This window comes from Agelaius phoeniceus, chromosome 8, assembly GCF_051311805.1.
Source record: "Agelaius phoeniceus isolate bAgePho1 chromosome 8, bAgePho1.hap1, whole genome shotgun sequence".
NCBI classification, from domain to species: domain Eukaryota; kingdom Metazoa; phylum Chordata; class Aves; order Passeriformes; family Icteridae; genus Agelaius; species Agelaius phoeniceus.
Genome location: NC_135272.1, coordinates 29,593,241 through 29,619,150, shown reverse-complemented (window position 1 = coordinate 29,619,150; position 25,910 = coordinate 29,593,241). Strand labels below are relative to the sequence as shown.

The 25,910-nt window shown below is 51.0% G+C and overlaps 1 protein-coding gene across 4 annotated transcripts; it reads left to right on the top strand.

The window, feature by feature from the left end:
• The first annotated feature begins 1,837 nt into the window (after positions 1-1,837).
• Positions 1,838-24,280, top strand: MOB3C (MOB kinase activator 3C). 4 transcript variants are annotated; one of them, XM_077182485.1, is made up of 6 exons: positions 1,838-2,391; positions 3,008-3,063; positions 3,539-3,702; positions 10,072-10,571; positions 19,359-19,561; positions 22,721-24,280. In XM_077182485.1, exons 4-6 carry the CDS (start codon positions 10,154-10,156, stop codon positions 22,748-22,750), a joined length of 651 nt encoding a protein of 216 aa, XP_077038600.1. In that variant the 5' UTR covers positions 1,838-2,391; positions 3,008-3,063; positions 3,539-3,702; positions 10,072-10,153; the 3' UTR covers positions 22,751-24,280. The 4 variants fall into 4 exon arrangements, with proteins under 4 accessions (XP_077038600.1, XP_077038598.1, XP_077038599.1 ...); XM_077182483.1 differs by having other exon boundaries at positions 3,532-3,702; XM_077182484.1 differs by having other exon boundaries at positions 1,838-3,063.
• The last annotated feature ends 1,630 nt before the right edge of the window (positions 24,281-25,910 follow it).

The window sequence follows — 25,910 nt, the reverse complement described above, 5'->3', positions numbered from 1 at the left end:
TTTGTCTTCTGCTCTGCACAGGCGTTCACAGCCTTGCAGCCCTGTCTGGGAACAAGCACCTCCCCGGCTGCTGAAGTGGCAGTGCCCATGAGGTGCCATCAGGGCACTGTGTGAGGGCCCAGAGCGGTGCTGGGGCTGGCAGGGGGCTGCCCCCTCCCTCCTGTGTCCTGACAAGCCTTGCGAATCTGCTTCGCTGCCCGGGGCCTCTTCCCGTGCCTGCCCCTGAGCTCCTATGGAGCCGCCCAGTGCTCCGGGCTCACTTCCGTCCCTGCTTCCTTCCCCCGATAAATCCAGCCATGCACCTGCCTTCAGGAGCGAGGCCAGCACTCCCCTCTTCCTTCCTCCAGGGCAGACAAATGCCCTCTTCACAATAACACATCCCTCCTTCCCCAGAGCTGTCCCTCGGACCTTTTCCTCTCTCCCAAGTGACTCCTGCTTCCCCTCCCCACAGCTGGGATACCGGCTGGCTCTGGGACCGTGGGCTCTCTGCTTTTTGAGGTTTCCAAAACCTCACGTGAGGGGTAAATCCCTGAGCTGGAGGTGCTGCTCACCCCTGTGGACTCGTGGGGCTGCAGCTGATGTGACTCCAGCCCTCCTGCTGTTCTCCTGGCCCCTCTCTTTTGGCTCCAGACTGGTGAGGGTGGGAGGACCCCATCTCCCCTCCAAGTATTTTGGCTCCATCTTGCCTGGATGTAAATCCTGGCTATGAGTTGCCTTTGGGATCTTTGCTATTCGGCCAAGCCCCCTCAGTTTTGGATTTCTGCCCATTTTCTGCAGGGATTTCAGTTGGAAGTTTCCTCCTGGCTTGGCATTTGCTCTTGGGAGTTACATCTGCTCCACAGACCTCCACTTCACACTCACAAGGTCTGAGGACATTTTGTTGTTTCCTGCATCCCAGGTCCCCAGGATGGAGGACAGCAGCATTGCCCAGCCCTTGCTGGGACTTGGGGTGGCTGTAATGAGCATCCAGCACTAGGGATGGGAAAAGACTTTGCCTGAACCTGCTAGAGTCAGGAATGTGGCTGGTTTGCTGGTGACCAGGAAGAGTCTGCTGGATTACTTGAGCTTGATCCTGATTTTACAGATGTTACTTGGACCTACCTGCAATGGCTTTGAGAGATTCACTCATGAGCAGGGCAAGGATGACATGGAAAAGGCTCAGCCTGCAGGTCCAGGAAGGATGCCCACACAGAGCTGAGCTCTGAGGTTATGGCTCTTGTACTGGGTTAGCTGGTGATGGTGGTGGTGGGAAGCAGCTGCACAGATGAATTTCACAGCTTGTGCTTCCCTTCTGCCTCAAGAGCTGTGCAGGGCACTTCACCTCAAGGTTTTACCTTTTCTGCAGATGTGAGACCCCTCAGCCATCTCATGCTGTAGTGGATGCAGAGCACAGAGGAATCCTGCATGTCCTTGGTGTGTCCTTCTCCTGTCACCTGGTTCAGGATCTGCCCTTCAGCCACGTCCCAGATGAGGACAGGCAGAAAAGCAAGGGCCTTCTGGGGTGTGCAAGCTCCAATTCCCTTCAGCTCCAATCAAAATTGATCCACCACTGGCTGCTGCCCAATTAAATGGGCCCTGCAGTGTCGTCTTCACTTCTACTAACATGCTACTGCAGGTGCCAAAGAGTTCCTATTGCACCTGCACCAAACCAACCTCACAGAGAGAGGGAGGAAAGCAGAGCAAATGCCTTGCAGGGCTGGGCTGAGCTCCCTCGTGGCTGGCTGGTCTGGGAGGCTGCTGAATGAATTTACTTTCAAAGACTGCCTCTGAACATTGTGCCTCAAGAGCAAGCCCTGGCATCTCCTGCAGCTGAGAAGCTGTGTTCTGGGGAAAGGAGTGTGGATCCTGGAGAGATGCATCCTGCTGCCAGGGAATCAAACCCTCATCCTAAACCCTCCAGCTTTATGTAAATGTGCCCATCAGCCGCATCCTCCTTGCCCTGTGCCCCACTCCCCAGCTCTCCCCATCACCTGCAAACGCTTGGCTAGACCCGAGTTTAACGCACACGTAAGAAAGGCCAGAAGCGTTTCCCTCACTAGAGCTGTCCCGCTGCCAAACAATCGCGGACGTTTCAGCGAGGCCGGAGCATCACACATCTCATCCCCAGGGAGCGACACGTCACCGTGCCCGGAAGGGAGCCGCGAGTGTCAGGGCCACGCTCTGCCTGCCCCTGCCGCGACACCCGCCAGCATCACCCATCATCAACATCGCTGCTCCAGCCCCACCCGGGACTCTGACCCCAAAGCAGATCCCGGCTCCTGCCAAGCCATCCCACGCTGGCTGGCCGCTCCTGCCGGCGCCGAGCGTGCTGGCTCGGGCTTGCCTTTGCTGAGCAGGATTTAAATACCGCAGCGCGCTTAGAACTCACCCCACCTCCGACAGAAACGGAAAGTAAGTGCTCTGTGCAGAGAAAGTTTTTCTCTTTCTTTCTTTTCCCCTCTCCGGCATTTCTGTTTTGGATGGCATCCAGCTTGGCTTGGCATGGAAACCCCCGGCTGTGTTTTTGTGTGTGTGCGTGCGGAGCGGGGAAGGATGAAGGGAGAGGGACTGTGAAAAGATGGGGGGAGGAGGGGAAAACGCTCCGGGATTTCATCTCCTTTCCCCAGCTCCCTGCTGTCCTGTGAGAGCCGGAGCCAGCCAGCGGCACGGCGCTGCCCGCCAAGAAGGATCTCAGCATCCAGGAATGGAGCGTGGGTGCGGGTGGGAGTGAGTGCCCACCCAGGAGCCGGCGAGCCCACGGCGGCGGATGCTGGGGGCTGGCAGGCCCGCTTCCAAGCGGGTTTTCCAGGGACAGCTGGAGCTGCCGGCAGGGTCAGGATGTGACATCACTGACCGGAGAAAAACCCTCGGCCCCGGCTTCTCTAACGAAACCCCCGTGAGCGCTGGAGCGAGGCGGTTCTCCCTGCTGCTGTTGCTGCTGCGATCCCCAAACTGCCAATAGTCCCGACAGAGAGCCTGGCTTGGACTTTGTAACTTTTTAATTTTTTTTTTCCTTTTCCTTAATAAGAGCACAAAGTGCAGCGGAGGGATTTGAGACTGGAAGCCGCCGTGCCGGGGAATGAGGTGAGTCCTGGGAGGTGAAAAGCCAGCACCGCACTGCTGAGGATGCTCCCGGGGTTCTTTTAAGCACGGAATGGGCAAGACCGGGGTCGGCATTAGCCTAGGAAAGAGCAATTCTTCACCCAGCCGGGCCATGGACGCCTGCAGAAGGCTCTTCCCCTTCCTCCGGGGTGTCCCAGCTCGGCAGCCAGTGTGTAAATACCAGGCAGGGATCCCCTGTTTGGGGGATGCTGGGCAGGGATCCGTGCGAATGACCGGCGCTGCGCAGGGAAAGGGGTCCCTCGGGGGCAGGGGGACAGGCAGGGGAAGGCAGCACACGCGTTTCCCGAACGGGACAGCCCCCGCAGCGGTTTTGCCGGTGTCGGTGTCGGAGGGAGGGTGGAAAGTTGTGGGCGGGGGAACTGGGTGAGAGCAAGCGGCGGAGATGGGTTTTCTGCAGCTGGATTATCTCCTCTCGTCTTCTTCCTTGAGCTCGCAGGCCTGGAGCTCCCGATGTTTGGAATTGCGGCTCTGACAACGGAATAATCACCCTTGGGACTGAACCAGAGCTGTTGGACACCACTGAGGCCATTGGACACTTCTTTTCAGGGCTCACAGCAAGTTACTGCTAGTAGCAGAGAGATCTCAGCTCCCAGGAATGAGGTACCCCCACAAGCCCCCAGCCCCACTGGGTATCACACCTAAAATGAACTGGACATGCTGCCTCTAACCTGGAGAGATGCTGCTTTGCTTTTCTGCTTGGAAGTGTCTTGTGTGATCTGGGAAAAACTTTTTTTTTGGTGCCTTTGGGCCAGAGAGCTGCTGCTCTGTTGGTGGTGTGGCAGGGAGGCAGGGCAAGGAGCAGGACAGAGCAGGGGGACAGCAGGGGACATCTGTAGGGCGGGTGTAAGCAGCCCTGTTCCTGGAAGCCATCCAGGTCCGTTTCTCACGAGCTGGGGATTTCCAAGCACCATGTGAGTTAGGGGAAGCACCAGCACAGCTTCCCGCTGGCAGCTGTCCCCAGCTGGAGTGTGGGGCCTGAGTCCTGCTCTGCTCCAGGGATTTGTGCTCATGGATGCTCTCATGGGTCTCTGTGGCACCAGGGGAGTTTGCACAAGGAAGGTTTGGCAGCAGGGAGATGCTGCTGAGAGCCCAGGGCTTCTCTGAAGCTCCCCCAGCCCATGTGCTGGGCCTTGATCCCCCTCCCGGCATCTTGTCTTGGCTCATTTCCTGGAATTTTCTATCGTTTAGGTTATATTTGGGACCAGCAGCCAATAACCCCGTTCTCACGGACAGCCCAGCTGGGGCTTGGCTCCAGCAGGAAGCACAGAGGGAGTGGGGCCAGTGCCCCAGGACTCTGCTCCCCAACAGCCTCCTTCTGCAGCCCCCCTTCCTTAGATGATGACAAGGCTGGAAAGGCTTATAAAAAGAGGGAATGTGCTCCCTTCCCTGGAAGCACCATTTGCCCACAGTCCCTCCCTGGGTCAGGGCTGCAGTGTCTGCAGTTCAGGCATGCCTGGGAGAAGTCTTTGGGACATGAGTTCCAAGGAGCAGCCCTGGTTGCAGAGATGCTCTAGGACAGGCTGAAGACCAAACTGCATCTGGACTTCTTTGGGGCTTGAGGGGAAGCTCAGAGACAGGGCTGCTGACTCCCCAGCCGGGCAGTGAGGCTTCCTAGAGCAGGGAAAAGCCAGCTGGGGCCTGCAGGTCTCTGGGCAGACTGTCCATCTGGAGGCTGGCTGTCTGTCTCAGGGCTCTGGCACATGGTGGCTGAGCTCATGCTGTCCTTCTCCTCCACCTGGGATAGGGCTGGGTGGGACTTTGACACTGCCTGTGGTGGAGAGAAGGGAATCCCCTAAAGCAGAGAAGAAGTAGATATCGGGGTGCCCCAAAGACCCCCTGGGGAAGCCCGAGGGGGATGTGCAGAGCTGGTGGTAATGAACCCACACTTTGCTCTGAGGTGCCTGGAGCTGGACAGGTCTGTGCTCTGCCTCCTTGGCCTCTTCCCAAAGCAGTGGGAGCTGGAGTCTCCCTGCAGGCTGCCACAGTGCTGGACCCCTCGTTGTGCTCCCCACTGGTGGCACTGCCCATGGGGGTTGGAGTGTGCTGATAACACAGCAGTTTCCAGGCAGATGCTTCTGCCAGGGATGGATCCAGGGAGGATGCACTTGGCTCTGGAGCATGGGAGGTGCTGGTGTCAGAGCTTTCCTCTCTCCTTACCCTTCATGGTTGTTAGTGCTTCCCAGAGACACTTGCAAAGCACTTTTTCCCCTGAAGCCTTTGCTGTTGCGGCCCTTAAAGGGAGCCTGGGGAGGGAGATCAGTTTTGAAATTGGGGACACTGAGGCAGAGAGCAGCACTGTGACCATCCTGGAGCCTGACAGTGCATCTCTGATCCTTCCTGCTGGTTTTCTGACTAAAGCTTATTTAGAAAAGCAGAGGTTTTGCTTGGTGACCTTGCCCCCGTGCCTGTAGGACTGTGAGGAGGAAGCCACACTCCCACAGCTCTGCCTGCTCTTCCCTTTTGTTTTGTCGTTTCTAAACAGATCCTTCAGAGTTGTTTTTAATTTACAACAAAGCCTTTGCCTTGTTGTGTTCCTCTGTGGTTTTCAAATGATAAGAAAGAAAGAAAGTAAGAAAGAAAGCAAGCTAGTTTAGATAAAAAACAAAACCAGCCCTCAAACCTGAAATTAGCGCCTAAGTCTGACCCTGAACTTGCATCCCTCCTATCCAGTTAATTTCCTTCCATCTCTGGATTTGCCAGCAATCTAGGACATCAGTTTTTCAGATATCTGTGCCTGCTACCTCCCCAGCAGTGGTTCTGCCTTGTCCTTGCACAGCTGAACCCTGTGCTTTTCTGATTCTTGCTAAACCCCACTGAATTTTGCTTTTGCTGCTGCTTTTAAAACCAGCAGAACTGAAGCCAGCAGAAAAACCAGGGCTAGGACTGAAGCCCAGCAGCCTTCATGGACAGGGATGGGATTTGTGGTCACTCAGCTGGGTTTGTAGCCAAGCTCCTCAAAGCCAAGGCTATTTTGGGAGCGTGGATGGGGGGTGAGCACTAAGGACACCACAGTGTGGATGTCCCATGGGAAATGCCAGTCTCTGTCCTCCCAGAAACTTCGCTCATCCTCTTCCAACCATCCTCTGTGGGGACACAGGGTGACAGCAGGGCAAGTCTCCAGCTCCACCTGCTTCACTCCTTGTCCACTCAAAGCTCAGGATGAGGTTTGGTTTGGGGGTTTGCAGGTGCCTCAGAAAGGGATTTGTGGACCCCTGGAGTGCCAGCAGCAGCCTGTGATGGGAACTGTGGCGTGGGGAAGAGGGTTTGCAGCCTTTGCCAAGGTTCTTCTTGGAAAGCTTTGATTTTGCATGTGGGAGCTGAAGGCAGGGAGCTGCAGGCTGCTGCCGTGGCGCCGGCCGGGGCGGGACCTGTATGATCATGTTGTAGGAAGTTGCTGCCTAAGCTTACTGGATAACACTTCGCCCTTAGGATTTCCCAAAACAGGCAGGGTGAGCAGAGATTAGGACTTGGACGGGTGTCCTGCCCCACCCCAAGCCCCAGTGGACCACAGCATGATTTCTAGGAACACGAAAGCCCTGAACATCAGACTCAGCTGAACTTTGCACCATAAACCTTGGAAGAGTTCCCATTTTCCATCTCTTTACATGGATCTGCCCCAAATACTTGGCCAATGGTGGAAGAGCACCAGTCGTGTGCATAAAGGTGGAAACTGGGAAAATCTGATTTTGCATTGGCTGGAGCCCTTTTTCACCAGTTAGACTCAGGATGTGTCTGAGTCCATTCACAAAGGATTTTGCTTTTCTTCCCAACAAACAGGAGGGTGCTGAGTTTCTGCCTGAGGGGAATCTGAGGCATTGGTGACTTTGCAAAGCCTGTTTGCTCTAAGCTGGTGCATCCCATCTCAGTGTCCCATCTGCAAGGGCCAGAGCTGGGATCTCATCTCCTGGTCCTGGCCACCACTGCTCCCATGCTTCCCTCTACATTGATCTCTCTGGGCAGCGAAAGCTCTGAAGTGAGGTGGAGAACAAATGTGTTCTTTGGCTCAGTGCCTCTCTCTGCTTCTTCAGGTCATAAATCCCAGGGTGTAGTTTTGGCTTTGTGCTAAATGTAATTTCTGGAGAACATTTTTCTCCAGTGAAGATTAACAAGGTCTTTTAACAACTTGGTGATTTGATAGTGGTGGTAGTGAGGACCCTGAAAAGAAAACTGCTGCCTGGGGAGCAGAGAGGCTGTGGTGCCATGCTGGCATCCTGCAGGCTCAGGGACAGGTCAGCTCCAAGCACTTGGGCAGCAATGGGTTTTACTCTCCATTCCCACTTGAACAGATGAATGGTAGAAAAACACCTGGCAGATGTTTAGCAATCTTGTTGCTCTTTTTTTTTTTTTTGAACTGGTGTTTTATTCAGATGGTGCTGAACCACGAAGCACATTCCCACCTGCCTGATGAGTGAGAGCAGCTTGCAGGGTAACACAGAGATCCAGCTGTGGATGATGCAGGGATGCAGTTGTAGATGAGTTACAGGTCTGACTTCAGCAGATGAAATGTTTATTTCCCAGTGGCTCAATATTTGCAGAGGACTTGCAGTGTGGGCACTAAAAGAGAACTGATTTCACTGCTGTCAGCCCCTGCAAGTGACATGTTTGGTGGGATGTCATCTGCCAGGGTGGCTGCTCATCACCATGGAACAGCCCAGGCTCTGCAGAGAGGAGTCTGCAAACAGCAGCATCTCCTGAAGCAGAGCAGATGACCCAAGGCCAGCAGAAATGGTGACATAAAGAAATGTTTGTTGGCATGACTTCCCTTGCTGAAACTCCAGGGAAACCTGGCTGCAGGGCCAGTCACTGCTCAGCCCCATCATTCCTACTTTGCACTACGGGCAAAGCCTGCTGAGTGCCTGAGGGTATCCCAGCACTTCCTACATTACCAAATTAGGAGCCCTGTTGCAGTGGTTATATATAAATATATATGTATGTATGCATACATGTTTTTGAAAGCGTTATGTGTTTGCAAACTCCCCAGAAGGCTTTTTTTAGAGGTGTTATCAACAGGATGTGCTTGAATATGTGGAATCCAGGAAGTCCTGGATAAGGGCTTTTCTTTAGAGCCTCACTGTGCCCAGAGTCCCCTGGCCTCCCATGGGATCCATAGGGATTGCTGTAGCACAGGCCATTCCTGAGGGACAGACAGGAGTCATGATATCATGCTGGCTGCATTGGCTGGCATTTTGGAGAGATTGTGCTCTTTTCTGAAGTAGGAAATAAACTCTTTGTCATGGTTGGAGCCAGTTGCTTGGAGCAGGGAAGAAAAAGCATCCAAGAAACAGCCCCCAGTCATTGCCCAAAAATAAATGAGGGTGACAGGGATGTGGCCCTTGAAATCCCACCCAGCCTCATGAGATGGGCAAGGTCTGCAGATACTCTGGTGTTGAAGTCATACTGCATAACATTGTGTGGTGGCTGTGACCCTCTCTGGGGGGCAGAAAGCACCTAAAACCACACAGGTTTTGTACCTGGGTACAGCAGAACGGGGCTCACACGGTGCTGTGAGCTGTGTAAGCGTGGCAAAGCTCTGGCTGCAGCCTGTGGGAAAGGCTGTGGTTGTGCACTAATGGCATTCATGCTGGGCTTCCCACCAGCACCAGGGTGTGCATCCATGAGAGGGTTTTACACATGCTGGCTGCAGTGCAGAAATCCCTGCAGGCATTGGGATGATCACTAGGTGCTGCTCCCTCCAGTGATGACCCTGGGGTGAGCCTTAAAGGGAGCAGAGGGTTTCACTTGAGAGATGTTTAGCTGATCACAAAATAGGACCGGCCTTGGGCTCAAGACTGAGTTTAGAAAACAGAATTTAAATAGCAAGCTTTTGGCTAAAGCTGTCTTTTTAGTGATGAATGTTCATCCAAGGTTTGTACCATTCCCTCCTGCTTGTGACTTTGGGTCAGTCACTTCCCTTTCCCATAAATATTTTCCTTCCTTTATCTTAACTGCTTTCCATCTCTTCCCATCAGGGGGAGGCTGCTGGAAGACTTTCTCTTTCCTAAGCCTCAGCAAGGCATTTAACACAAGGAGGCTTTGGCCTCACATTAACACCACTGGTGATTAATGCAGGTAACAAAACAAACAATTCCAGCCTGTCCAGGACAGCCTCGGGCAGATGGGATTTCCACTGGATTTCAGGGAGGAAAAGGAAAACACAGCCCTCATCTGTGCTGCTACTCTTGTGCAGGAAGGGGTGAGCTCAGCACTTTGCTGAGCCCTGGAGTCCCCCGGAGCATCAGCTGCACCACCCGAGGGCTGCCGTGTGCATTGTGTGCATGCCGGGAGAGCCGGCGGCATCCTGGCAGTGTTGTTCTGCTGTGCTGGGCTGCGTTTCCCTCCTTCGGATGTGGGTTTTGTTCTTTTGGACAAACACACCAGGCAGAACAACAAAAATAATCCCCCCTTTTCCCATTGATCCTGGCGCTGGGGCTGTGTGAACCAGCAGCCAGCTGCGGTCGCAGCGCGGTCCCCGGGGCCTCGCTTGCCAGCCACTGCTGCAGGGTCAGGGGTTGTTTGTACTGACAAGTCCCTGGGAAAGAGATCCTTCCCTTTTAGCAGGAGAGGGAAAGGCCACCAGAGTGGGACTGTCTGAACTGGTGAGCTCTGCTGATATCATGGCTCTCACTTTATTGCAGCACTTGTTGGTAAAAGCCTAGAAGGAAGAAGTTGGCTGGAGCCTGGTGAGCTCCTGAGGTGCTCAGGGGGGAGGAAGGGATCTGTCTGCCATCAAACCTTGCATGGGGTGCATGTGGCAGGGCTTACCCTCTCCAGTGCCAGGAGCTGCTGTGTGAGGTGGCAGCAGCTGCTCCAGCTCACCCTGGTGGGTGTGAAGGGGCCAGAAGTTCACTCCAAATCTGTGTCCCCACGTGCTGTCAGAGCAGTGGGGTCAGCCCTGCGAACCCCTGCAAGTGTGTCCACACATGCTGCTGTCTTCACATGTGACTGAAATGTGTCTCCTTCTCCTCCCAGAAACCTCCATCCCTGAAGACCCCAGGCCTGGGTTTCATGTTGCTCTGAGCCTCTGCCCTCACCCTGGCTGGCCCTGCCCACAATGGCCCTGTGTCTCAAGCAAGTCTTCAACAAAGACAAAACCTTCCGTCCCCGAAAGAAGTTTGAGCCGGGCACGCAGCGCTTTGAGCTGTACAAGAAAGCCCAGGCCTCCCTCAAGTCCGGGCTGGACCTGAAGGCAGTGGTGCAGCTGCCTCCAGGTGAGAGCATCAACGACTGGATCGCCGTGCACGTGGTGGATTTCTTCAACCGCATCAACCTCATCTACGGCACCATGTCGGAGTACTGCACCGAGAGGAGCTGCCCCATCATGTCCGGGGGGCTCAAGTACGAGTACAGGTGGCAGGATGACAGCAAGTACAAGAAGCCCACCAAGCTGTCAGCCCCACAGTACATGTGCATGCTGATGGACTGGATTGAGATGCTCATTAACAACGAGGATGTCTTCCCCACCAGGATAGGTGAGTGGGCTCTGGTTCCCTGCAGGAAAGCTGGGCTTGTAACTGGTGCAGGTTCCCAAGCTGCACATCAGGGTTGGTATTGATGAACTTTGTGATTCAAAGTATTGTGGTGTTTCCCTTTCCGGGTGTTTCTCAGTGTCACAGCCTTTTGCTCAAACTGAGTTTGGGATTTCTCACCCTACTATGAGGGGATGTGGAACACAATGTTCTCCTTTTCTGTGCTTGAACTTATTCTGTGTTTGGGAGAAATGAAGGCTGGGTAGGTCATTAGCTTCCTTGCCTTTCCTCAAGAGGCTGAGCTGCAGAGCTGGTTAGAGGTGGTCATCACATCCCTGCTTTTCTCTCAACTAACCAACTCAGTTTCTTTCTGATTTTCCGTGTAGGTTCATGGTCTCAAGGTCCAACCCTTGCTGCTTCACTCCTCAGCCCCTTTCCATCTCAGCCCTGATTTGACCTCACATCTTGCTAGGTAGCTGAGGCATTGCTTGAGCAGAGATGTCCCTAGACTGTGGCCTTGCCACTGCCAAGGCCCAGGGTGTATGATACACCTCTTCAAAAAGAGCTGCCAAAGGTAGCACAGCTTTCAAACTAACTCCTCTCCTGCTGACCTGCAATGCTCAGCAGCTGCCAAGGCTGATATTAGCTGCTACTTGGCTGTTTTTTGTCATTTGGGGAGATGAGTTCAAGGGTTGGAGCTGATGGGGCTTCCAGAGTCTCAGGTCATGCCTTGGAGAGGTTGTTTTTCAGACGGAACATGAAACTACTTGAGTGTAAAAAAAAATATTTAAGGGGCTTGGGGCTGGAAAGGCATAGCTTTGCAAGTCTGCTTGACCTTTTTTGTTTGCCAAGCAGACAGAGCTTTATGAAATCAGTGCAGCTTATGGTCAAGATTTTCATTAATGTGCTGGGAAATATTGAGGAAAATGGTCTGTGTGGGATTACTGGCATTACTCACTGTTGTAGCCCCATTTGGCTGTGCTGTACGTGTAACTCTGTGTCTTTTTAAGGAAAGTCTCTGGCCCTGGGAGCCTGAGAGGGGTCGTGAGTCTCTGCAAGCAAGAGGGCAGGCAGTGCCTGCAGCCTGGTTGTGCCAAACTATTTTGGCTTTGGGATGGGATGACTCCTCCAGACCCCTGATCTGATCTGACTGCTCTGGATTTGCCTGGAGTTTGGCTGGGACAAATCCCTGAAACCAAGGCCAGCAGGCACTCACTGCTTCTTCCCCTCACTGGTGGTCTGGGGCAGGCAGGGAGCACAGTGCCAGCTGCTCATGCTGGAGGCAGGCAGGATGATGCCTTTGGGCTGTGTGGGAGATGCAGTCCCTGGGACTCACCAGGGCATTCACTGTGCTGTGCAGGCATCTTTCCCTCGAGGGTACAGTGGTGTCCATGCCCTCCAGTGAACGGAGGAGGCTGGAGGTGTGGCTGGCTGACAGTCAGTGCAGGATACTCTGGGACAGCAGTCCCAGCCCTGCTGGGGACAGCAAAGTCCCCGGTCATTCTGGCTGCTCAGACTTGCTGCTGCTGAGGGGTGAGACAGCAGCCACAGGGAGCAGGGGAGGTGTTCCTCTTCCTGATGTGGCTTGTCCCCAAGGAGAAGATCTGCATGCCATTAAAAGCAGAGGCACAGATATGGATTTATTGTGTTTTCCCTCCAGCCAGAAAGGAGTGTCCTGATCCAATTTCAGGCCTTTCAGGCAGGATTTGGGATGTGATGCTGCTTGACACTGCTCTGGGAAGTAAAGGTGCACAGGGAGTACTAACACCTCAAAAAGCAGCCAGCCATGGGAGGGACATTGCAGCACCCCCTGCTCTCCCACATCTCTCTCTCTGAGGTACAAGAGCCAAATACAGTCATGGTCCTGGTGGTTTTCACCTCATTTCTGGCACTTCTCCCTCTGAGTTGTGGCAGAAGGATGGCTGGTTTCCATTTCTCCTTTCATTTCAGTTTAGGGGCAGTTCTGGGTGAGATCCAGGATGACTGTAGATGAACATGGGTCAAATCCATTTTCTTCTCTTCCAAGGCTGTACCTGGGGTCCCTTTTCCAAGCCCTTTTGTTGTGGGGACCCTTGTATCCCCTGAATGATTTCAGGCCCTGTGTCAGCATGTCTTGGTGGTTTTGGCCTCACAGAAGCGAAAAGGAACTCAGGCTGAGGTGGCACTCTAAAACACATGAAAGGCTGTTGGGGGAGGCATGGGTAGGAGGGAGCTGGTGGCACTTTGTCATCAGTGTGTCCCCAATTATCTGCCTTTCACTGGCCTGCCTTGCTCACTGGTAATTGCTTGGCAGCTCTGGTATTTCAGAAGATGGAGTGTTTGGCTGAAGGGAAATGCACTGGATGACAGAGGAGGCTGGCCAGGATGTGGGGCTCGGGGACAGTGGCCAGGGTGACCAAACAGAGGTGCTTAACCTCTCTCCTAAAGAGCAAGCCCTTGGGAAAAGACCCAGGACAAGGGGAATTAGGCACTGAGAGGACACAGAGGAGATGTGATCTGTTTTAAGGAGGGGAAATGAGCTTGATGAGGTGATGAGGGGAAATTACAAATGTCATGCTTTGGAGTTGTGGTGAGACTCTTGGATGTTAGCAGCAGAGATGGGATTTAGCTTGAAGGTTTTTTTCACTCCTGCTTGTGCTGGAGAGGTTCCTGGCACAGCTGCCCACTGTCTCAGCAGGTGTTTCATGAGCTGTGTGCAGCTCAGCTTCCCCTCCTGGCCCCTCTTTGCCATGTGCAGTAAAGCTGTCCCAGCACAAAGATTTCCCTGGCTAAGGCCACCTGACCGCAGACAAAACAGACTTTTTTCATTTTAAATTTGTTTTTAGAAGCAGCAAATGTTCCCAAACTCACAAACATTGCTGGAGGCTAACCTCAGCATCCTCCTGCATCCAAGAGCTACACAGCCTGAAGCAGCTCATGATTGCTGGTAGGCTCCTGACACTTGAGAGGTATCTCATGGGTCAGAGGGGGGAAATCTTTCACCCCAGAGTGAGAGGCTCAGCTAGAAATGAGCAGAGATGGTTCACTTGTGGGTTCACAGGGTCCTTAGGCACCACAGGGGACACCTTGGCTGGGGTAAATGGTCACAGCTGCAGCGACCAGAGCAGAGCTGGGCTGATTTGCACATTAAAGCATCTGCTCCTCCCTAACAAGTCAGAGGTGGGAGAGGAGCAGAGTGCCAAACACCTTTGGTTTAGCCAAGCTGTGTGATACAGAGCTGTTGCCAGCTCTGCAGTGAGGCAGAGGGACAGCTGGCACCCAACATGGCAGGAAGGGAGCCTGACACCAGCAGAGAGTTTGTGACCTGGCAGAGTTAACCAGCAGGACTGCAGCCCTCAGATGGCACCAGCAGAAAATCCCTGTGGTGGAGATTATTAGCAGGTCTAGGGGGGCTGCCAAGGCCCCTGCATTCCACAGCAAGGGTTGGGAGAGATTCTGTGCCTTCCCCATGCCCAGGGAAATCTACCTGCAAGGCTCCATCCCACTGTCTAATCCTTTCTCTGGAGTGGGAACCTGTTTGTCAGCCAGTTAAGATGAGACAAATCCCTGCATGGAATGAGCTCTGCCAACCTGATGGCTATAAATCTACAGAAGCAGCAGCTTTCCCAGACAACCCATATCATTTGGTGTGTGCTAGTGCTTTGTTTCCACTCTTCCAACCAATGTAGCTGTCCTGAAAAATACATTTAAATGGAGAATAAGCATTTTCTCCATGCAGGGAGAAGAATAAATGATTCTACAGGAGTACTTTCACCAGCTGGTAAAACTATATCAGTAGATTTATTCAGTGAGTGGACATCCACGAACAAATTACCACCTGGAAAATATCCTCTCCTCCCAGTAACCATCATGCCCTGTGCTGCCTGGTCCCAGTGCCGTACTCAGGAGGAAGGATGGCAGGGTGGGGTCTCCAGGCCCCATGGCTGTGTCTGCGCTGGCCAGGCCAGCATCAGGCTGGTTGCACGAGGCCAGGTGTGCTCCATCAGCACCATGGTGGCTGCTGAAGCCCCATGGTGCTGCTGTTAGATGAGTGCAGGCACAGGGTTTGGAGCAGCCCCAGCACCGGAAGCACCCCGTGCTCTCTGCCAGATTTGCCTGTGGCTCGACAGAGCACCGGCCACAGGAGGTTTTGTAACAGTTCTTGGAAAGCTTTTCAAAACTCAAACCTGTCATTTAAGCATAGTCCCAAAGCAATTATAAAAACCAGAGAAAACCTGGTGCAAAATTATCTGATACTTTCTTGCCATAACAACAGGAGAGAAATGTTCAGAATTCAGCTAATTATCGGTGTTCTCTCAGCTGGCTCTTTTTTACATAATTTGTTGAGGTTTTTTTCCCCTGCTTTTTTTCTTCCAAAATTAATACCACACCAGCTTGCAGCTGCCATCATGCCATTAGTTTTAAACAGGGCTTTAAACACTTATTTTTAGGAAAAATGAATCACTGAACACCACGGTGGCCAAAATGAAATTGAGAAATAACAACAACAATTCATCACGAAGTTCACTGAATTACTGCATTTGCAGAGGAAAAAAAATACAATTGCCAAGAAGCAAAATAGCTTCCCAGTACTGATTCATCATGAAAAAATTAAATTGGCTGGGGCACAAGTGTTGGGGATAGGAGATGGCAGGAAAGATCCAGGACTCTTTGGCAGTCCCTTACCCTAAGCACAGGCACTTTGTTACCTCTCATTTTCATTTCCTTATACACATGCTTTCCTTATGTTTTGAAGCAATCAGCACAGAGTGGGGAAAACAGATTCCTTGGAGCTTTAAATAATATCTTGGGATTTTCAAGCAAAAGGTCCAAGACAAACTAAAGGTGCCAATTCATTTCAGGGCTGTGAGTCACTCTGCTTGGAGTGAAATTGTACCTGCTGTACTCACAGCTTTTGCCTTGGCTTGGAGCAGAAATTCTTCCTAATATCTAAACTGAACATCATGCAAGAGCAGTCAAAGGGTGGCTGCTGCCTGCCAGACTGTGGGCTGCTGCTGCTTTCTCCAAGGTTGGTGGATGGTGAGCACTAGGGAACTAAATGTAAAGGTAATTTCAGTGCTTTTAAATCAGCCCAGGTGGGTTTTGTGATGTTCTGCTTCCCTGGGGCAGTTAGACCACTATCAGTGGGATGAGCTAGGATGGTGTTTTTTGGGTCACTGCATGTGCACAGGGCAGGGGAGGGTGACAAACCCAAGCAGTGTCACCCTGTTGGGGTGATTTGTCCAGCCTGGAGGTCCAACCTGACTTTCCCCTGGCCTAGTGTATTTCTGCTAAGAGGACATCTCAGCCATGCAGGGCCTGCCCCTCTGGACTCATCCCTCTGTCTCATCCATCTGCTACTGTCCCTGGTTGGTGTCACGATGTGCCACCTTCGAGATGGAGCAAGTCCCCTAAGCAAGGGCCACCAGTGCCCCACACCTTGGTGGGAGCCCTGGGGGGAGCAGCTGCCCCCCTCCACATGTGGGGAAGGGGCCTCATCATTCCACAGTCGCTGTTGCAGAGATCCCTCCCAGGAGCCAGAACAGCCCTGGTGGGAATGGCAGCAAGCTCAGTGTGAGGCTGAGCACCTGCACGGGCAGGAGGGATCCCTGTGCCATGGCTGTCCCCTGGCTGGGATGTGCTGGCTGAGAAGGCACAGCCTGCCCTGGCAGTGTCCCCTCCCGTGCTGGAGAGGATGTCACATGTGCTGTCTGCTGGACATCCGCTGCGCCAGCAGCGCTGACCCAGGGCAAGCTGTGTCCATGCCAGATCCTTCTGCTGCTCTCAGATGCAACCTTTACTGCAGAGCCTCTTCTTTCATCTCTGGGCGAGGGGATGGGGTGTTTCTCCAGCTCCCCACCAGCATGGCCAGCGCCTGCTGGGACTACTGTGAGTTTCTTTCCAAGTCCAAGGAGATCAGCAGCGAGGCACCACTGCTGGCAGAGGCAATCTGCATGTCACATATCCGCCCTGCTTCCTTCCCGAGGGGAAGTGCTTTGATCAGCTGGCACGGAGCCCTGTGCCAGATGCAGGGTCCAGTCAAGCATCTCTGGCCTGTATCGAGGGTCCTGGCACAGGAGACAGACATGGCTGCAGCATGGGGACAGGAAGCAGGACCCTGCTGTGCCTCCCTGGGCAGGTGTGCAAGCGAGGGTGTTGCGGGGAGAAGGAATCAGAGCCGGACTCAAGCCGTCCCAAAGGACCCCAGTGAGGGGGATGTCCTGGCATGGGAGCTGTAGAAATCCATTAGTGACAGGCAGCCACCGCTGCAGCCTGGCCGTGCCTGGAGGGGAGGGCGCACACTGACACCTGGTGATGGACACAAAGAAGGGCAGCTCAGCCTCAGCTCCGGGGAGCTTCCCATGCTCCTGGTTCATGTGAAACACAGTGGTTGAGTAGTCCAGAAGTGAGCTTGGAGGTCCTGGCAGCCTCATGGCATCTTTCCATACATCGTTACTTTAGGAGTTCAACAACTTCCATAATTGTTGATGACCATGAAATTTTAATTAGCTGACCTTTAAAGATTCGTTGTAACTCAATTCTTTGACTCTGTGATTTAAGCTAAATCTCTGTTCCCTGATACAAAAGCTGCTTCTGGAGGAGCTAGGATGTAGCTGGAGGTCTTTTCTCTAAGTCCCTCAGCTGCCAGCATGTCCATGAGGACTTGCTGGTGACAGATGTATGAGACAAGACAATTCCTGGCTAACCTCAGGACAAAAGCTGTGGAAAGCCACTTGTCACCATCTGCCATGTCTGGAGGTGGCCCATCTGACAGCAGGATCTGCACCATAGGTGCTGTCAGCCCTGGGAGCCTGAGATCTGTTTGATCTGCTGTTCACTCTCTGAGCTTGTTTCCTTCTCAGCCCAGGGCTGGGTTGAGCTTTTATTTGCTCAGCAAATCCTCACTCAGGGCAGAAAGCTCAAATGAAATCATTGATAAAGCACTGTGTCCCTCCTGCCTGCAGGGGAAGCTGGAGAGCTCTCTGATCCCTGCCTGTGTCAGACTAGCAGGAAAGGAGAGCTCTGTACCCAAGGGTGCTGGGCAGAAGCAGATCTGCAGTCACATCTCTGAGGTGTTGGCATAGGATTGTACTTTGCCAGATGTGAACACCTTTCCTGAAAAGTCCTAATGGGATCTGTCAGAGCTGGTGGTGAAACAAGTCATGCTGAGGTCCCTGCTGCAGGAGCAGCTCTGGGGCTGCAGTGTGCTTGTGGTTATGCAGATGTGGCCACAAATCGGTCTCAAAACCACCTCTGTGTGATGCTGAGCCAAGATCTGTGTCCTTCTCCAAGGGGTGGCTGGGACATCCAGATGTGGCACGAGCTCAGATGCTTCAGCCCTGCCCTCTGCTCAACACTGTGCATGCAGGAAAGGGAGACTGGGCTGTGCTCAGGGTGACTCTGCTTTAGACCAAAAATAATATTATTTTATTATTATTTTATGAGTTCCAAACCCAACACCTGCCCAACCCTGGTGACTGAAAACAAGCTCCACACGTGATGTGGGAAGGATGGAACCTTTGCATTTGCCACCCACAGAGGAGAGGGGCTCGGCACTGCTGCTGGGAAACAAAACTGCCAGGAGCCTTTGGGGAAAAAAAAAAGCTTTAATTGCCTAGCAAGGCTGGTGAGAAAGATTCAAAGATAAAATTACCATTTTTAATTTTTTAGCTAAGAGATTTGCTGATGCTTTCCTGTGCACAAAATGTGTGAGCTGGCTATGGTTGAGCAGAGTTTGTTTGGAAGGATTTTCAAGAGGTTATGTGCTGCATTAATAAGCTAAGGGAGGAGGCTGGTATAACCGTGGGAAGGGAGGTTTTTATTTTGTTCTTTGTGTATTTGCATTGAATTGCTCTGGGGAGAGGAAGAAGCCTCAGGAAAACAAATATCAGTTCTTTCATTCTCCTCCTCACAAAAAAACCAAAACCAAAACAACAACAAAAAAAAAAAACCAAAAAAAAAAACAAAAAAAAAAACCCAAAAAGTTTAGTGTTTCAAAGCCATGTTCCCTTTAGAGATTTACCCCAAGGTTGCTGGCACTGATGGTATCACACCCTGAGATTTTCATTGTGATAGCAGTGTATTTTGAAAAGGATGGAAATATCCCACACTGTGTCCTTGTACAGGACAAAGCTGAAAGTACAGAGCCAGATGTGGTGGGTCCCATCCTATGAGGATATCTCGGGATTATACAGGCACAATGAAATTACAACCCAAACATCATTAAGATGGGCTGTTTTCTTCCTGAGACATTTTATTGAAATAAGGATCAGGAAAAAGGTAGAGACCCCACCCATTTCTGCTGATGCATCAGAAGTGATGTCTGAGGGTGTGAGGAGGAAGGAAAACAGTAGGAGCCATGCTTTTGGGTTCAGAGGAAGGTATCTTTTCTGGTGGCAGATGGTTTGGCTTTGTTCATGGACCTGGGTAAATACAATTTGACTTACATCGTGCCTGTGCAGGCTTGTAGGGGAAAGGCAGGGAGAGGGGGCAAAAGGATCTTCTGCCAGATTGCTCTGGATTGAGCCAGATGTGGAGAGTTGCAGCCTCCTCAAAAAAACCCCTCTTTTTTCTCTCCTATGGCAACTCTCCACATCCTGAGCCCATGCCCATGAGAAGTTGCTAGCTGGGAAATGAGGGAATGTGTGGGAAGAGCTCAATGGCACACTGCCCCAGTGTCACTCTTGGCATTACACAGTGTCCTTCCTTGCCATCTATGACTGCCTGTCAAGCATGACAGAGACTTTAAATGCTAACTGGTTTCTTTTTTAAAAATGTTCAAATGGCTTCCAATTTGCTTCTGCTTTGCAGGTGTTCCCTTCCCCAAGCAGTTCCAGCAAGTTTGCACCAAGATCCTCACCCGCCTCTTCCGTGTCTTTGTCCATGTCTACATCCACCACTTCGACAGCATCATCAACATGGGCGCTGAGGCTCACGTCAACACCTGCTACAAGCACTTCTACTATTTCATCAGGGAGTTCAGCCTCATTGACCACAGGGAGCTGGAGCCTTTGGTAAGGATGGCCCTGGCATGGGGAGGTGGAGGGTGAGTGGTGTGGATACAGCACTGGTAGGTTCAGGTTGGGGCTGGACTCCAAGCAGTGCTGACCCTCTCTGGACTCTTTTGGCCACTCTACCTCAGACACACAGTCATGTTTTCTGTCCTGGGACCATCACCTTGGTGCTCTGAGAGAGAAATTCCCAGCAGCACCAAGGAAACCACTGATCCTTTCTTAACCTTTGCCTCTGCTGTCATGTCTGTGAATTGAACTTCAATACCCCTAGGACCACCGCAGAGTAGTGTCCCCATAGTGACTTGGTAGCTCTAATGCAATTTGCACATCAAACTGTTTCCAGCCAGTTGTGCCCAAGTAGCTTTCAGGAGTCAGTTTTGAGCCAAAGTATCTTCTCCACAGTTTTTCTTTTAGCATTCCCTGCTTGAGATCCTAGTGTGAATTACACTGAGGCTGCAGGAAAGGCAAGCCCTGATAGGACACACAGCTTCAGACAACAGCCTCACTGGATCTCCCAGTTTTCCTACAGCCTCCCTTGGGAAGCAATTAGCCAGGCAGAAGGTGAGAGCCCTTGACAACAGCAGGATTTGTGGGAAGCAGAGGCCAGACAGCCCAGGGCTCATAAAGCAGAAAATGCACATAGTTGGTTTTGTAAGAGAAGCAAGTTTGTCACAGACAAGGTTGAGTGTAGTCTGACCTAGGGAGGATGTTGCAGTGGGGAAAGAATTAATAGGAAACCCAGTAGTTTGCATGCTGTGATAAGGGCTGGGTTGCAGAAAAGGCCATATCCAGCAGCAGAGAGTCAGGGAAGACCAAGAGGATATAATAATCCAAGAAAGAGCTGAGAAGAGTCCCAGCTGCTTGCTTAAGATCTGAAGGTGGGGGAGATGCCCCTGCCCCTAAGTGCTAAGCACTTTGCTCCTCTGCTTTCATTTGTCTCAGTCAATTTTCAGCCTATCTGCTCTAATTATGATTTAAGGGGATGCAGAGGTGATGGTCTAATTAGGGGAGACTTGAATGACAATACTATCGACTTTAATTATTTTGTAGAATTCAGTTGTAACATACATTATCAAAATGGCCCTCAGCTCCAGAAAATGGCAGCTCAGCCATCAGCCTATCCTCTGTCAGTGTTCCTCATGACAAACCTCCTCAGCATTGCTATACAGTCCATAGTGGTGTCATCCCCTTGGACTGCTGCTTGCTAATGTAAATAATTAACACCTGGCAGCCAAGGCAGAGGCTGACTTTGCTAAAAAGGCTTTCAATGCCAGTGACTCACATGCAACATGAGATGACTGATGGGTCTCCATAAATCTCAGGTGAACAAATTCTTTCCCTGTGATGCAACCTCTGCTAAACTACAAGGAAATGAGACACATTTGCCCCTGGTCTATCTGTGTCTCATTGCCTGCCATCCAAGCCTCAAGCAGAACCAACCACAGGGTTAAGAGGAAGGACCAGGGAAGAGGAAGGGCCTCCTCCCCTCAGGCACTGAGCTGCTTTAGGTGTGTATGAGAGTGTCCTGCAACCAGGCTGCCCCATCAGCCCAGACAGCTGTCCTAACCTTGCATTTAGTTAGTCGCCATGAATCCCATGACAGACTTCTAAGCTTTCTCCTGGCTGAACCTCCCTTTGCTGCTTCAATTTCCCTTTTGTCAAGTTTCTGCTTCTGTGGGATGTGATTTCTTAGCTGCAAATCTTGGGAACTGAGAATGAGATCCTTTGTACAGCAGAACTAGCAAAAGGCAGTGATTCACTCTCTCAGTAAATCAGGGAAGATGGGGCCAGAGAGAATCCATGCACTTGCTTCCTTCATGAGGGCAGCTCGTGGTGCTGGGCTGCAGCACTGGCAGGGCTCCACTGGTTATGCACTAAAGCAGAGCTGTGGGGATTTCCTGGGTGTGAGGAAAGCCTTGGACATTTGGGGCTGGTTTGAGGAGCTCACTGGTGACTTATCAGCCCCCTGGTCACTGCAGTCCCCCCTGTTCATGGCTGCTTTTGTGCCTGGTGTTGTGCTAGTGGGGTGGGTGCAATGCTGTTGCAAGAGGATGTGCACAGTCCTCTCACCCTCTTCTTTTCCTTTCAAGATGTTTGCAAACATTTCCTGTTTGCAATGTGATTTTGTGGCAGAGCACCAACTTTTCATTCGATGGCCAGGTTCTGTGCTCAAGTGATTTTGTATGTTACTCCTACAGGAAAACCCTCTCTTTGCCACTGTCCCTGATGGATTTGAAAAACAAAGTTCTCAGCACTGAAAATCAGAGTTTGCTGCTTCTGTCTCTCTTGGTTATATAACTAAAGGACCTTTTTAGGGTTACTCAAGGGTCATCGTCCTTTCCTAGTTCCTCTTTTTTCAGAGTTGCATTTTTCCTTCTCCACGGACCAGTCCTCCTTCCAATCTATTTTTAATGTGCAAACCTTCCTGTGGGGTGCACAAGGGGACCTGTGGGCACACAGATTCACAAGCCACGAACCCAGTGAACCAGAATCACACTTTCCTCACTTCAGGATTTACAAGATGCTGGTTGAGCTTTTCAAGGCAAGGACAAATACCATCTTCCACCAGCTGAAAGCTGGACACCTTCCCAATGTGGCTGGCAAGATGCCATTCTGGCTAAAGAAAAGTCTGTAATCCTAAGCAGAGCTGGAGGTTTCCTGTGGCCCTGTTATTAGCACTCATTTGCATTGCAGTGTGACTGTGGGATCCCTTACTGAAACCACAGGTCCTCTGGCTGAGCTGTGGTCAGCTCCTGGAGTGACAGCAGGGAGCTGCTCCATGTCCCACCTCCTAAGGCTGCAAAGAGGGCTCTGAGAGTGTCATCAGCTTGTCTGGCTGCTCTGCAGCTGAGCCAGGAGCAGGACCTTCATCTTTCAATTTCTCAGCCAGAGCTCTTTCCTTGGACTGCTCTCAAGGCTAGAGCACAGCCAAAATAACCTTGTGCCACAGAGGCAGGGGAGAGTGCCAGGATGGAGCTGCTGAGGCAGCTGAGTTCCCAGGAGGGCTGTCATGGGAAACACAAGAAGGCTCTCCAGGACTCCCACGGTTGTTTCCCTGGGTTGGTTTTGGACATCTCCCAAACTGCCTGACACATCACACTACTCCATCCTGTCTTTTGCACTTACTGTTTCTTTCTTTTCTCTCCCCCTTCAATGCAGAAAGAAATGACAGAACGAATTTGCCACTGAAGTCTTCTGGCAGATGAACTCAGCTGGCTCACTCAGAGTCTGGTGGGACAAGACAGACCTGTGGTGGGAGACCTCTTCCCTAGGACTCGCTCTGGGCATTCCAGTTCACTGACCTATGAACACTGCAGAAGTGCCTCTTCAGGCCAGGACTGAATCCTAAGTTTTCCAAGAGCCTCTGGACAGATTTTTCTTCTTTTAATAGATACCAATCCCTGTTGTATGGTTCCTGTTTTAGAAAGCTACTGACTTACTGGAGAATGAGACAAGTTGGTTTACTTTTGCACACTCTGATTTCTAAGACTCAATCTGACATCAAACTTTCAGCAACTTTCCCTCTTGTTTTGTCCTCAGCTACATTGATCTCCAGATATTTCATTATCAATTCCTGCCCTGTGAGCAGGTGTGACCTTGGCTACCAGGTGTTACCTTTCCCACAGGCAGTGGGTTTGTGGAAACACCTGAGATCAGCCCTGCAAAGCTGGTGGCATTTCATCCCACTGCCTTCACATGGTTAGTTGTTGATGTGCTGTTTTTAACCATGAGCTGTGAATGTCTCCTTCTGCCCTAATTCATGCTTTACCAAAGGAGGGACCATTTTTCCCTTCAAGGGATTTTTCACATTTGGAAGAAGGGACTTGATGATGTTCTAAGATGCATCCAGTACTTCTTGGACTAATGGCAAGTGCCCCATGACCAAGGAGGTGAACGAGGTCACTATTCAGTGTGATCAGCACACACTACCTGAGAAAGTCTCAAAAACTGGTGGAAAGAGACTCTTGCCAGAAAACAACATTTTCAACACGTCAGCACTTCCTGAGGTGCTGTCTTGGCTCAAGATGGGCAAATGCTGGTTGTAGAAACTGCTGGTTTTCCATGACCCAACCTTACAGCAGGTGAAGAAGAACTCATATCTCCCCTACTCTGCTCTCAAGATCCCCTTTCAACCTAATATTCTGTGATTCTTAAACCTTTTTGACCATCTGCAAGCATACTATTGCTTCCTGGTCTGTGCCATTACTCCCCTGAAAGGTATCATGTCTCAAAATTTCCTCCACTTCTGCTTGCAGTGTCTGATAATTAGTGTTGTGTTCCCATTTTAATTTTGACAAAAAAGATTTCTATTTTTCCTTTTTTATTGTTTTGGGGGAGTGAAAATCAATTCGTCTGAGCCACAGAATTGTTATCTTTGTATTTCCTGTTCTTTTTCTGGGAAAGTTTTCTATATCTGACACAGATAATATTTATAGTCTGGGGTTTGCCCACTTTTGGGGTAGGGAGGGGATGTGGCTAGAAAATATAAATGTTTAGGCCAACATTAAAGTGCACAAGTGAATTTTTAGTGCTCAAAGCACTTATTTTGTTGTGAAAATATTTTTTTAATCTTGTGTACCAGATGTATATTTTTACATGGTAATAAAACAGAGCAAAATGGACACAAAACCACCTGATGCATCATTCCAATATTCTCTGTGTAAAATAATCAAACTCCAAACATATTTGTTCTGTTACTAATTAAAGAAACATTCATAAGCCTGCTGTACTTCATTCTTCCCTGATCCATCTGTATTAAACAGGCCTAATGAACAAGGATAACTTGAAGAGTGGTTTTCCCCTGACAGCTGCAGCTCTGATGGATCTCAGTGCCACACTGAGACCTTGGCTTGCATCTCAGTGAGCAGCTTAACCCAGGCCAGTGGTGCTGGCCAGCATCCTCCCCCTGCCGGCCTGCACCAGAATTTCCCTGAAGGCTTTTGCCCAGCAATCCCCAGTGGTGAGCTTCACTCACTATTTTTTGCAAAGGCATGTAGGTCCTGGAATCCGTGTTCCTGCCTCTTCAGATAAATCAGAGCTGCAGGCACAAATTGTTTGTGTGGCACGAGTCAACAACAGCTCTGTCAAGAAACTTCTGCTTTCCTGAGGAGTGAAGCCTGGCTGGACTCAATGCACAGCACCCTCTGGGAGCTAGGAAGGTTGGGAATTATGGAGAAGCTGTTTCAGCAGCAGGGTCTAAGGCATGAGCTGATAGCAGCCTACACCTACTTCCAGATGAGGTACAAGGATAACAAAGTCCAGCTCTTAGCAGTGGAATATTGTGACACAGTGACCAAGAGCAACAATTTGCAGCTTGGGAGGTTCAAAGTAGACAATGGAAAACAAAATCCAAGGGAATGGTGCAGTCAGCAAACAGGTACCCAGAGAGAAAGTGTTAACCTCCCTTGGTTAGACAAGACTTGGTGTAAATAATTTCCATAAATAAATGAAGCACAGAAGCCAGCTTTTACTTTTGTCCTCCCCATAGTCCTGAGGCAATGAGTTCCACCAAGTAATTTATTCACTGTGAATTGCAAAAGGGAAGTGTGCTTCAAGCCTGTGCCTGAGGAGTTCAACCTTGCTGCTTTGGGAGTGCTTCCTGTTTATCTCCTCCACACCGTGGAGCTCCTATAGATTCCTGGGGAACAGAAAACACTGTTTTTGAAAGATCAACTCACAGCCCCATCTCAAGCACTAATTTACAAAGAATTTCAAAGGTCTTGTGTTCGGTTTTTTTTTTTTTTTAATTTCTCTCCCTTTTTAATCTGGTTTACCCAAGGAAATAAAGCTCATGATTATGTTGTGACAACTGTCCTCAATAACTCTGGAAGCAGTTTAGAAAGGAGACAGGGAGATCATTCACTGCCAGAAAGATCTTTTTATTTCTCCCCAAAACACTGAACTATTCCCCAGGTCCTCATCCATCTGAGTGCCTCCCAGCCTGGAGACTTTAAGGCCTGAGATATTTATGAAGCAGAAAGTGCTGAGATAAGTATCAGAGTCAAACTGCTCCTTTCATGAGTCTCAAGTGTGCCTGTGAAGCGCCAACATCCCCAGAGCCTCAACAAACATCCCTGAGCAATTTGAAAGCAGACAGGAATCCTGGGATACATTAAATATGCACATATCACTTGTCAGCCCCAGCTCCTCAAATGACTCATCTGCTCAGCTGCCTGCCAGATGCTTGGACTCACCTGTCCCTATGCAGAATTCCTGGATTCCTCTGAGGAAGGGCAGATGTGCTACTGCCAGAATTTTGGTTTTCATCTCTGCAGCCAATATTTCCTTTGGAACTGATCAAAAGGCTGTGGTGCTGGTCACCAGGTCAAGTAGAGGCTGGCATGGGGCA

What these genes read in the sequence shown, in the direction of transcription:
- MOB3C (XM_077182485.1), top strand. Translation starts at nt 10,154, where the DNA reads ATGGCCCTGTGTCTCAAGCAAGTCTTCAACAAAGACAAAACCTTCCGT. An exon ending in TGTCTTCCCCACCAGGATAG is followed by an intron (nt 10,572 to 19,358) that starts GTGAGTGGGCTC and finishes TCTGCTTTGCAG; the next exon opens with GTGTTCCCTTCCCCAAGCAG. An exon ending in ACAGGGAGCTGGAGCCTTTG is followed by an intron (nt 19,562 to 22,720) that starts GTAAGGATGGCC and finishes CCTTCAATGCAG; the next exon opens with AAAGAAATGACAGAACGAAT.